The sequence below is a fragment of the Bufo bufo genome, chromosome 9 (genome assembly GCF_905171765.1).
Source record: "Bufo bufo chromosome 9, aBufBuf1.1, whole genome shotgun sequence".
Lineage (NCBI taxonomy): Eukaryota > Metazoa > Chordata > Amphibia > Anura > Bufonidae > Bufo > Bufo bufo.
In genome coordinates this window covers 225,673,359-225,686,420 of record NC_053397.1, presented here as the reverse complement: position 1 = coordinate 225,686,420, position 13,062 = coordinate 225,673,359, and the positions used below count along the sequence as shown (strand labels likewise).

Here is a 13,062-nt window from a genome sequence, read left to right as displayed (position 1 = left end):
CACCCCCAGGACCCGCTAAGCCACGCCCCCAATCCGGTAAGGCCACGCCCCATCTCACTCCGCAGCCGACAGAGCTTGAAAAAATGAAGGTAAAAATCTACTTCTGTCAGCTTCAGAGGTGGGACGGAGGGTGACTTTCTCCCTTCAGCTCACGCTCAGACAGCACAGTGCTGCTGTCTGAGAGTGAGCTGTTCAAAAGGACATCCCTGCGTGAGATATTCCCAAAAAATGCATTAGCCAACAGAAGCCTGGCCACATGACCCTTATCAGCCAATAGAAGCTCGCAGGCCCTTAGTCTCCACATACACACAGTTTTACACCAGGTTTTCATAACAACCCAGGCATTTTTCTTCACTGCTGTAGGTCAGCTTTAAAGGGGCAGGACGCTGTGGATGACATTGTTATAGTGGATACTGTCGGTATCTTTTAATGACATACACAAACATTAAATGAAATAGATGAAATACACTAGTGCGAAGCCGGGTCCTTCTGTTAGTTAACCCCTTAATGCCCAGCGCCATACATGTACGGCCAGAGGCGTAGCTAAAGGCCCATGGGCCCTGGTGCAAGAGTTAAGCTTGGGCCCCCCTATTCACTTAGTGCTGATGCACCTAGCTTTTCTGCTGCCCAAGGCAAATATTGAAATGCCCCCCCCCCCTTCCCTCCAGTCCTACTGTTAAAGTGGTTGTCCTTTTTTTTTACTACTGATGACCTCAGGATAGGTCATCAATATCAGATCAGCCGGGGTCCTCCGGCACCCCCGATGATCAGCTATTTGAAGAGAGGGCAGCGCTCATATGAGAGCCGCTTTCTCTGTTCTGTTCACCCGCTCGCCGTAGGATTTGCAGTGATGAGCCGGAAAAAACAGAGCAGAGAAGGCAGCGCTCGTACGAAGAAAAAGCGGACAACCCCTTTAAGACATACTTGGAAAACATTACAAACAGCGCTACAGAACATACAGGGTCATACAGCGCCTCATATCTACCTCTTCCATCCAGTGACTTCTCTTCTCTGATGTAGACATTCTCTTTCCTCTTCTTCTCCTATCAGATCAGACCGCCATGGTGACTTCTTTCAGCCGCGCCTCGTCTCTACAGACATCTTACTTTCCTACTTTTCCATCATCCTCCCACCTTCTCAACACCCCATCCTGCCCCCCCAATACTATCCTGTAGAAACAGTCCCCCTGAAAATACTGGTACCACACAGATAGTGCGTCAGTACAAAAACACCCCTTTATATTGTGCGCTAGTACAAAAATATCCCCCTTCCTTTCAGATCAGACCCCCATATAAAACCCTAAATGAGATCCCCGCATCTCAGACCAAACCCCTTTTTGACCTCTATGGCAGAACCCATATAAGACCCCAGTTTTAGACCTCACATAAGACCCCCATTAGACCTCCAGACCCCCAATCAGACCCCCATTAGACCTCTAGACCCCTAATCAGACCCCCATTAGACATCTAGACCCCCAATCAGACCCCCATTAGACCTCTAGACCCCCAATCAGACCTCCAGACCCCCCCATTAGACCACTTCAGACCCCCAGTCAGACCTCCAGACCCCCCCATTAGACCATTTCATTTGGTCTCTTGAGCATATTTACCAAACGCGTTTCGAAACTAGAACAGTTTCTTCCTTAGTGGTTAAAATATTCTGATAGGTCATCAATATCAAAAACCGGAATACCCCTTTAAATGAGTTCCCCGATAAGAACACCCTTCTTTGTAAGCCCCATTACATACAGATTCTCTATGAAATGGGGCTTACAGAGAAGGGCGTTCTTATCGGAGAACTCATTTAAAGGGGTATTCCGGTTTTTGATATTGATGACCTATCCTCAGAATAGCGTTCAAAGAAGCGGTAACGGCAGCATCTCCATAAATTCTTTATTGGACGTGCACGCTGCCGTTACCGTTTCTTTGAACGCTAATCCGTGGACTGCTGAGGATCTGCGGTCGTGGTTTGGTGGTGCAGTCCTGGTAAGGTCGAGAAGGCCCGTGGCTGCTGCTCTACATTATCTTTTTCACTATCCTCAGAATAGGTCATCGATATTGGATAAGCAGGGGTCCGACTCCCAGCACCCCTTCAAACCGATGATTATTATTGTTTGTGAATTTCCGCCAGCTTCTTTGTCCTGCAAAACACGATTCCGACAGCCGTTTAGAGATTTCTCGTGTTTGATCCAGTTTTATAGAGCAAACATTGTGTCAAATCCTGGATCTTCAGAAGTGGAAAGGTTACAATGTGGCGGCAGCTGCTGCAATGACCACCCCTCCCCCACACTTTACCCTACTTGTGTAAATAAACTTTCAGAATTTTATATCTCTGCTTTCTGTCAATGAATGCGGAAAAGTGTTTGGCATCATACTTCTTGCAGCTGGAGGTTTGTTACAATTGTATCCACTCAACAATCTGCTGTGGACTCAGCAACGCAAACCTCTCTACTTGTTCTGTAAATTTGATACACTGTATCAGTGCAGGTAAAATGTATCAGTGTGGGACGTAGACTGTCCAAGCTCACAGAGGATTGCGACGACTGGATACAACTGTAACAAACCGTCAGCTGTGAGAAGTATTTTATCTATTAGGTTCTACGCCTATGGAAGTTAATATGAAAGTTCCATTCACTGACAGCAAGCAGAGAACTTGAAAATGGTGAGATTTTGAATCACAAAGTGTATTTGAAAGTTACAGAACATTTCATTATACAGCAGATTAGTTGATCCCTTTAAGGTTCGTGTGAATCTCCAGCTATGAGGCTGAGGGTGCAGGCAGAGTTAATGTCCTCCTATAATACAACGTGATATTGTGAATGTCCTTCCTCCACTCATTGAATGTCTCGCCTTCATTGGTGAAGCTCTCACAGAGCAGAACCATGTCCTATCCAGGCACAGAGCATCCGTCGGGATGGGGCTTGTTGCCTGGAAACTGTATACGAGGCTGCATCGCTCACAGTCCACGTGTGACTTACACTATAAAACCTGCAGAGTATTCGCTTCAGAGCAGACAGACACGAGACGTCGGATCCTGCATGTTGACACGGAGGAGACCCTCCAAAAGAAGTTCCAGTCATTGAGACATCTACAATAATTGAGGTCCACTCATTGACAGACAAATCTAAAGGAGATGAGATCCAGTCATTGATAAATCTACAGGACACGAGGTCCAGTCTGTGAGACATCAACAGGAGATGAGGTCCAGTCTGTGAGACATCAACAGGAGATGAGGTCCAGTCATTGAGACATCCACAGGAGATGAGGTCCAGTCATTGAGATATCTACGGGAGATGAGGTCCAGTCATTGAGACATCTACAGGAGATGAGGTCCAGTCATTGAGACATCCACAGGAGATGAGGTCCAGTCATTGAGACATCCACAGGAGATGAGGTCCAGTCATTGAGATATCTACAGGAGATGAGGTCCAGTCATTGAGACATCTACAGGAGATGAGGGCCACTCACTTAGAGATCTTCAGGAGATGAGGTCCAGTCACTGGGACATCAACAGGAGATGAGGTCCAGTGTCTGAATCCTCTAAAGTAGATGTAGGTCTAGTCACTGAGACATCTAAAGGAGATGAAGTCCAGTCAGTGAGACATCTGTGGGAGATGAGGTCCAGTCAATGAAACATCTACAGGAGATGAGGTCCAGTCACTGAGACATCTATTGGACATGAGGTCCAATCAGTGAGACATCTCCGGAGACAACGTAACTAACATTGAGATTTTCATTTCCGGGGACAGTAGAGATTTCCTTGGTCTGTTCTGTAGGTTCTGGATTGGTTCTTGGTCCAGGTAACTTCCGGATTTTTTGGTTCTGTGTTGACCCGTTGATGGCGCTGGGGGAAGGGATGGTGAATGAGATGTTGAACCTTTCATGGGAGTTCATTAATAGCAGCATCTTGTGGAATGGAAGCCAAACCAACGAGTCCCTTTTGAACCGGACTGAGACCGGACCGCCGCCATTCCTGACGGATGCATGGCTGGTGCCTCTGTTCTTTGCCCTCATCATGTTGGTCGGATTGATCGGAAATTCTCTTGTCATTTATGTCATTTCCAAGCACAGGCAAATGAGAACGGCCACCAACTTCTATATAGGTAAGCAACAACCCACCGCCCCCCCAAGGTGCACGGTTGTACACAGACTCTAAAGGGTGCATTACACCTTTCGATTTTTCAAAAGATGATCGCTAACGAGCGTCCATAGTAAAGCTTGTCAGTGATCATCGTGTAATACTGTCGCCAAATGCGCGTTCATTGCACAATCCAAATCTTTTGAAGGCTGTATTAGACGACTGTCCGCAGGGAAGCATTCCCTCCTGGCAATCGCCCGTTTGCTATTGGAGGGGACCGCTGCTATTACATGCAGACGACCGTTGTGGTGTTCCGTTCCGCAAAATGGGGTTCCGTTGTTCCGTGATCCGTTTCCGTGTGTCCTCCTTTATTTTTGGAGGATCACCAGACATGAAGGAAAGTAAAAAAAAGTCTAAGTCAAGTTTGCCATGCAAATGATAGGAAAAAAACGGACACGGTCCCATTGACTTGAATGGGTCCGCGAATCGTTTTCCGTGAAAAAAAATAGGACAGGTTATATTTTTTTGACGGACTGGAACCACGGATCACGGACGCGGATGACAAACGGTGCATTAGCCGAGTTTTCAACGGACCCATTGAAAGTCAGGGGGGCCGCAGAAAATCACGAAAAACGGAACAATGGACACGGAATAAAACAACGCGCGTGTGCATGAGGCCTTAGAAGGAGCGACCGTTATGCCATCACTTGTCGCCATGCTGTATAGTGGTTTGCCGGCGGCAGATCACTATTAGACACCACGATCTGACGTCTGCTCAATCATTGGGCAATCGGTGGCAGATGATTTCTAACGAGCGCTCATTAGCGATTATTTGCTGAAAAATCTGCAGGTGTAATACAGGCTTGACAGGTTAAAAAATTATCGTTTGCAGGCGGCAGATTGTGGCGTCTAAATATAATCTGCTGCCGGAAAACAATGATTCAGTATCGGGAAGAGCGATGGTATAGTGATCACTTCTCCCTATACTGAGGAGGAGATCGCTGCGTGCAATAGCTGCGGCCTTCTCCGCTAGCGAGCCTTCCCAACAACCGCCTGTTAAAGGAGTTGTCCGGGCTTTTACTATTGGTGGGGCTTCAACACCCGACACCCCCGCGATTAGCTGTATGCGGAGACAGCGCGCGCAGTACGCACGTGCCGTCTCCCTTCTCTCATAGACAGCAGCGGTGAACAGGAAGAACCGTATTGGACCCCGCCAATCTGATATTGATGACCTATCCTGAGGATACGTCATCAATAGTAATAGTCCGGACAACCCCTTTAAATCGGGCTGTCTAATACACCCTTAAGAACTGTTACTTGCCTGATACATTGTATATTCAGGGCGGAGGATACTGCCTCCTGTTGAGGCCACTATAGACTCGGATCCTCTCTCCATCTAGTCCTCGAGCTGGATGGCAGGACGCTGAATACATGCTATTGTCCCTGGTTATCAGTGACTGCGAACGCTCTGCCCCATGATCACCAGAAACCTGCAGAAATGAATGCAAATTTATGCTGGAGTGATATTAGATTGTAAGCTGCTGTGCCAAGAGTCCTGACCTCACTGTTGCTGCATTCGTTTTTAGCACATGAATCTTCTCGCTTGGTTTTGCAGTGAGAACATTAAAGAAATATGATGACACTGTAATAATAATACTATCATTTTCTGCGTTACGTATGTGGCCCTTTAAAGATTTTCGAGTTCTGATCTGTAGGTGGATCATCGAACTTCACATCAGTGTCCTGTGAAGATGATGGGAGTAACTGTCCTAAATAGCTGTAAAATGCACATGCTGATCCTAATAGAATCTCAGTCTGTGGTCAGCAACAAGTGGTGGCATTGGACTACTACTCTCAGCCACTGCTACACCATCCACAGTAACATAACATTAAACTACAAGCTCACTCTATATCTTGTACCCTCTGTACCCTACACCCTCTATACTCTACACCCTCTGTGCCCTACACCCTCTGTACCCTACACCCTCTATACCCTACACCCTCTGTGCCCTACACCCTCTGTACCCTACACCCTCTATACTCTACACCCTCTGTACCCTACACCCTCTATACTCTACACCCTCTGTACCCTACACCCTCTGTACCCTACACCCTCTGTACCCTACACCCTCTATACTCTACACCCTCTGTACCCTACACCCTCTGTACCCTACACCCTCTGTACCCTACACCCTCTGTACCCCTACACCCTCTGTACCCTACACCCTCTATACTCTACACCCTCTGTACCCTACACCCTCTGTACCCTACACCCTCTATACTCTACACCCTCTGTACCCTACACCCTCTATACTCTACACCCTCTGTACCCTACACCCTCTGTACCCTACACCCTCTATACCCTACACCCTCTGTACCCTACACCCTCTGTACCCTACACCCTCTATACTCTACACCCTCTGTACCCTACACCCTCTGTACCCTACACCCTCTGTACCCTACACCCTCTGTACCCTACACCCTCTGTACCCTACACCCTCTATACTCTACACCCTCTGTACCCTACACCCTCTGTACCCTACACCCTCTAAACTCTACACCCTCTGTACCCTACACCCTCTATACTCTACACCCTCTGTACCCTACACCCTCTGTACCCTACACCCTCTGTACCCTACACCCTCTATACCCTACACCCTCTGTACCCTACACCCTCTGTACCCTACACCCTCTATACTCTACACCCTCTGTACCCTACACCCTCTGTACCCTACACCCTCTGTACCCTACACCCTCTATACTCTACACCCTCTGTACCCTACACCCTCTATACTCTACACCCTCTGTACCCTACACCCTCTGTACCCTACACCCTCTGTACCCTACACCCTCTGTACCCTACACCCTCTGTACCTTACACCCTCGATACTCTACACCCTCTGTACCCTACACCCTCTGTACCCTACACCCTCGATACTCTACACCCTCTGTACCCTACACCCTCGATACTCTACACCCTCTGTACCCTACACCCTCTATACCCTACACCCTCTGTACCCTACACCCTCTGTACCCTACACCCTCTGTACCCTACACCCTCTATACTCTACACCCTCTGTACCCTACACCCTCTGTACCCTACACCCTCGATACTCTACACCCTCTGTACCCTACACCCTCGATACTCTACACCCTCTGTACCCTACACCCTCTGTACCCTACACCCTCTGTACCCTACACCCTCTATACTCTACACCCTCTGTACCCTACACCCTCTGTACCCTACACCCTCTGTACCCTACACCCTCTGTACCCTACACCCTCTATACTCTACACCCTCTGTACCCTACACCCTCTGTACCCTACACCCTCGATACTCTACACCCTCTGTACCCTACACCCTCTGTACCCTACACCCTCTGTACCCTACACCCTCTGTACCCTACACCCTCTCTACCATACACCAGGGATCAGCAATCTCAAACACTCTAGATGTTGTAAATCCCAGCAGCCTCCATTCATTTCTATGGGTGATCCAAGAACAGCTGAAGAAGTGTGCATGCTGGAAGTTGTTACTGAAAAAAATGAATACGGTTTTGAATCCATGGTGGCTCAGTGGTTAGCACGCTGGGGTCAGATCTCACCGAGGATAACATCTGCCTGGAATTTGTATGTTCTCTGCGTGTTTGCGTGGGTTTCGTCTGCTTTTGTCCCACCCTCCACAGACAGACTGATAGGGAATTAGATTGTGAGCCCCATTAGGGACAGTTGGATGCTGATGTCTGCACAGCGCTGTGGAATATAGAAGAGCTATAGAAGTTCAGACAGTGATAATAATCCTGAACAATCATTGAAGCAAGAAAAAGATTTATCAAAGTGTTTTTGTTGAAGGTTTCGAGCAGGGGTCGGCAACCTCCGGCGCTCCAGCTGTTGCAAAACTACAATTCCCAGCATGCTCCATTCATTTCTGTGAGAGTTCTGAGAAGAGCAGAGGAAGTATGCATGCTGGGAGTTGTAGTTTTACAACATCTGGAGTGCCGGAGGTTGCCTACCCCTGGTTTAGAGTAACTGCAACATTTTCCGACAAACAGACAAAGTTATCAACATTTAGAGATTGGCGGATGTGAGTTTTGTGCGCAGTGCATCAGTTTTAATTGTCAAGTTGTTTTGTGGCCGTGTGATAGATACATTGGTGCACAAGCCGACTCCACTCCTGACCGCCGTGGCTGTGGGGAGGAAAATACCGCAGAATTGTGCAACACAGGGAGACAAATGAACAGGGCGGCACTGCTTCGGCTTCGCCCCAAATTCCGGGAACACACTTTCCACTCTCAGCGGTGACACCGGGACCCACGATCGACTTCGGTGGTGCTCAGTCTCAACACAGTAAGAAAATACGAGACGGCACTCACCAAGAAGGTCCAAACCTTACTTTATTTGGGTAAAAGGCATGCGGAGCAGGCAATCAAAGTGTGGCGCTCGACACCGACACCATGAGGCCACGGCCCTCTCGTATTTTCTTACTGTGGGCTAAATTTAAAAAGCACCAGCAACCTTTGCACAAATAGACGTATTTAAAGACACAGTCTAAGTTTCTCCCTGTTGATAAATCAGCCCATTAGTGATTCTTCCCCAGAAATGGCTGATAACAGAGATACTTGACGCCCCCTGAGGATCCATCTCTCTTGGTGACACTTGTGGATCTGCACCTGACCCCTGACCCCTATGTATAGAACATTTAGCGGTAATGGATGTTGGGTGCAGTTCCTCATATGGCCACCGGGTGGCAGTAAGCACCAATGGTTCCAATAATGTTACTTGAGTGACACAATGTTTTATGAATTCTGAACTTCCCATCTTGGATCCTGAGATGATGAGAGTGATGTTACAGCAGGGGGCAGTATGGAGCTCTGTACCTGGAGCCAGGAGGAGCAGAATTATACTATACAGTACAGATCATTATCCTCCTCACATAACATGATATTACATAGCCAGGGTCCAGATGCAGGGGCTGAGGACCGATTCCCCAGGTCAGGTTACCCTCAAACCAATATAATGAGGTGTCCTGGGCTCCTCACTGACTCTACATGTAGACATTAAGTAATGAACACTTTCTTGCTGATGTTTTAGCAGTTTGCACTTTATATATTTTTCATTCCTGCTGCAATCATCTCTCCATCTCCAGTGCAGCAGCCTGAACTTCTGATGAGACAGGAGGTGGATTTCAAACCGCCTCAAACCCCAACAGATAACGCAGCTCTTCTAGAGTCCTGGATCCTGTCTGTGTCCTAATGGAGCAAACCTAATACATTCACAGTATGTTTCATAATGAGTCTAGTGGGAAGCATGAATGCAAGTACTAGGTAGAGATAGATTTGGCGAGGATATTTCCATTCACTGACAGCAAGCCTAGATATTGAACATGGTGAGGAACAGAAAAGCAGTAGCCCACCCCCCAACCTCCATAGGGATTCGTATGCACATCCAGGGCAGTGTCTCGTTGATGCATTTTGTATACAGGACGCGGTGCACAGGGAGATTTGGAATTTTTTCACCCACTTGATTATTTTGCTTTCTCCCCCAGCGAACCTGGCCTCCACTGACATCATGTTCCTGGTGTGCTGCGTGCCCTTCACTGCCACGCTTTACCCTCTGCCCAGCTGGGTGTTTGGAGACTTCATGTGCAAGTTTGTGGCATATCTCCAGCAGGTAAGTGTGCAGCGGGCGCTGCCTCCTCTGCAGATACATGGGACCTCAGAGTCATACAGAACTCCAAATCCCCTGCTTCCCTTCAGTTATACCTAAAGAGGATGGCGCTCACAGCCAGGGAGAAGGAGACGCCCGCAGCAGAAGACTGCGTCTCCTCCCCGTTGCGAGTTTAATACTCATTATAATTCAGCCCTCCAAATCATCGGGGGGCCATAGCGGACGAACGGGTGTGGGTGGGTTTGAAAAAAAAAATATACACCCATGGCATCAGTGGGGGCCGCCCTACAAGGTAATACCATAATTAGCCTATGTCAAAACTCATGAAAGGTCCTCTTTAATGATAAAACCTTTCCTGCCTGCAGCCACCACTAGGGGGCGCTCACTGCATACACATTTCTACAGCTGTAATTGGAGGTCCTGTAGCAGTGAATGCAGGGTGTCCTCTCCATTTACAGCCACTCTCCATTCTTGATACAGCAGCAGGTCCCAGAGGTGATAGCTGCGCCTATCGGACATGTATCCTTATCAATATGCCATAAATGTCCACCTGGTCACACCCGTCAATCTTGCCATGGGGACACATATAACTTAGCGGAGTCTTTCTGACACTTTTTCTTAGCTTTGTATGAGTCTACTTTTACACTAGCGGCAGGACGGATCCGACAGGCTGTTCACCCTGTCGGATCTGTCCTGCCGCTATTTCGCCATGCCGCCGCTCTGTCCCCTCTGACTATAATGGGGACGAGGGCGGAGCTCCGGGGCAGCACGGCAGTGCACGGCGAAAGGCTGCCGGACTAAAAGTACTGCATGTCCGACTTTTTAGTCCGGCGGCCTCTCACCGCGAACTGCCGTGCTGCGCCGGAGCTCCGCCCACGTCCCCATTATAGTCAATGGGGATGGAGCGGCGGTCCAGCGGCACGGCGAAATACCGGCAGGGCGGATCCGACAGGGTGAACAGCCTGTCGGATCCGTCCTGCCGCTAGTGTGAAAGTAGCCTTGAAAAGTAGTTTTCTTCCAAGAAGCTTCATCAATGAAGTGGACTTGTTACATTCACCTGATACATTGTATCACTGCTGGTAAAATGTATCAGTCTGGAGTCCAGTCTAGACTAAATACAATAGTAGAATAAATAGAATCAGCGGCTCACCTATTTGGATTAATGGATAAGGTGCTCTATCCAAAGGCGTACCCTCCGCCTTATTCAGAGAATGTATTCAAAAAACAGATGGATGGCGCTCTAAACAATTGTGAAGCATGAATATAATGTTACTTTATTGATATTTAAAACAAACTATAATTAAAAAGATTCTAGAACAGGAGAAGGAAAAAAGAAAAAGGAAAAAGGGGTATCCTCTAAAATAGTATATATATCATTAATTATAAATATATCGATTGGGTATATGATTAAATAATTCATATATGAAAAGGGGAGGGGGAGGAGTTTACCCTCAGTCCATATATATATAAATAAATATGCAGATACAATCGCATCAATTAGACAGACAGTAGCTATAAAATGTAAAAGATATAAAAACAGCTGAAAAGCAGCGCAATAAGTCAATGTTAGCAATCAGTAGCAATAAAGGGCTGACGTCAGGAATGGCTGGAATCCCAAGTAGCTCCTCAAAATATACGTTTCTAGTAGCAGCAGAAATGACAATAGCAGCAATATTTAGTCTGTATAAGAAGTAAGAGACTGGTACCTGCAAGTACCCAAAATCCAGGTCTTGAAGGGAAAAAATGTTTCCACTACAGGGTGTTTTGTATACAAAAGAAGGTAGTTCTATATCTAAAAGTATTATTTCCTCTTGGAATAATGCGCAGTAGTTTAGAACCTTTAATAATATTGAGGGTACATTACCACTCCTGGATGAGTTATATATCAGGCATCTGCGATGCAGTGGCGTACACACAATCCACGGGGCCCCGGTGCGAAAATGATCCATAGGGCCCGCTTCCCGTCGACGCCCCTCCCCCCAACCCGCTGCCGCGCGTGTGTGTATGTATATATATATATATATATTATATACTGTATATTAATATATACAAGAGGATGATATTCGGTATAACCCACGGTATTCCCACGTAAAACCAGCTCTGCTACATTATGTAGCAGAGCTGGTTTTGTCATGCATTTATTTAGCCTTCATATAGTAAAATACTTCATTGGCCTATCAATGGCTTTATAACTAACTCTGCTATATTTCTGTAGCCTACAACCTCTGACTGCCCAGTTGAAACTACTACACCCAACATGTTCTGTCAGTAATACTAAATGGATATTGGTTCAATTCTGAGCTACTAGTCTATATAATAAATATGTAGGCTAAATATGTGAGATACGAGGTATAATAGATGGAGTGTGTACAGGTATATAGTAAATACAGCAGTGTATTGACACCTCGTACCTCACATATCAGTACACTGCTGTATATACTATATATCTGTACACACTGCATCTATTATACCTCGTACCTCACATATATAGTATATACAGAAGTGTACTGATATCTGTACACACTGCATCTATTATACCTCATACCTCACATATCAGTGCACTGCGGTATATACTATATATCTGTACATATTGCATGTATAATACTGTGTAATATATGCAGTGTGTGTGTATATATATATATACACACACACACAGAGCAGTGTATTGATGTGAGACATAGAAGGTATAATACTGTAGATGCAGTGTTTATAGAAATATGTGGTCAGTTATACATTATGGTCAGTGTGAGGTACATGAGGTAGTGGTCACTGTGAGGTACATGAGGTAGTGGTCACTGTGAGGTACATGAGGTAGTGGTCACTGTGAGGTACATGAGGTAGTGGTCACTGTGAGGTACATGAGGTAGTGGTCACTGTGAGGTACATGAGGTATTGGTCACTGTGAGGTACATGAGGTAGTGGTCACTGTGAGGTACATGAGGTAGTGGTCACTGTGAGGTACATGAGGTAGTGGTCACTGTGAGGTACATGAGGTAGTGGTCACTGTGAGGTACATGAGGTAGTGGTCACTGTGAGGTACATGAGGTAGTGGTCACTGTGAGGTACATGAGGTAGTGGTCACTGTGAGGTACATGAGGTATTGGTCACTGTGAGGTACATGAGGTAGTGGTCACTGTGAGGTACATGAGGTAGTGGTCACTGTGAGGTACATGAGGTATTGGTCACTGTGAGGTACATGAGGTAGTGGTCACTGTGAGGTACATGAGGTATTGGTCACTGTGAGGTACATGAGGTAGTGGTCACTGTGAGGTACATGAGGTATTGGTCACTGTGAGGTACATGAGGTATTGGTCACTG

General features: G+C 46.9%; 1 protein-coding gene across 1 annotated transcript in view; it reads left to right on the top strand.

Annotated features, from left to right (window-relative positions):
• The first annotated feature begins 3,837 nt into the window (after nt 1-3,837).
• LOC120978953 (G-protein coupled receptor 54-like) overlaps nt 3,838-13,062 on the top strand; it is a 29,632-nt gene continuing 20,407 nt past the window's right edge. Inside the window, exons 1-2 of the mRNA XM_040407413.1 lie at nt 3,838-4,102; nt 9,623-9,747. Coding sequence (XP_040263347.1) covers nt 3,838-4,102; nt 9,623-9,747 — 390 coding nt within the window. The remainder of the gene's footprint in view (nt 4,103-9,622; nt 9,748-13,062) is intronic.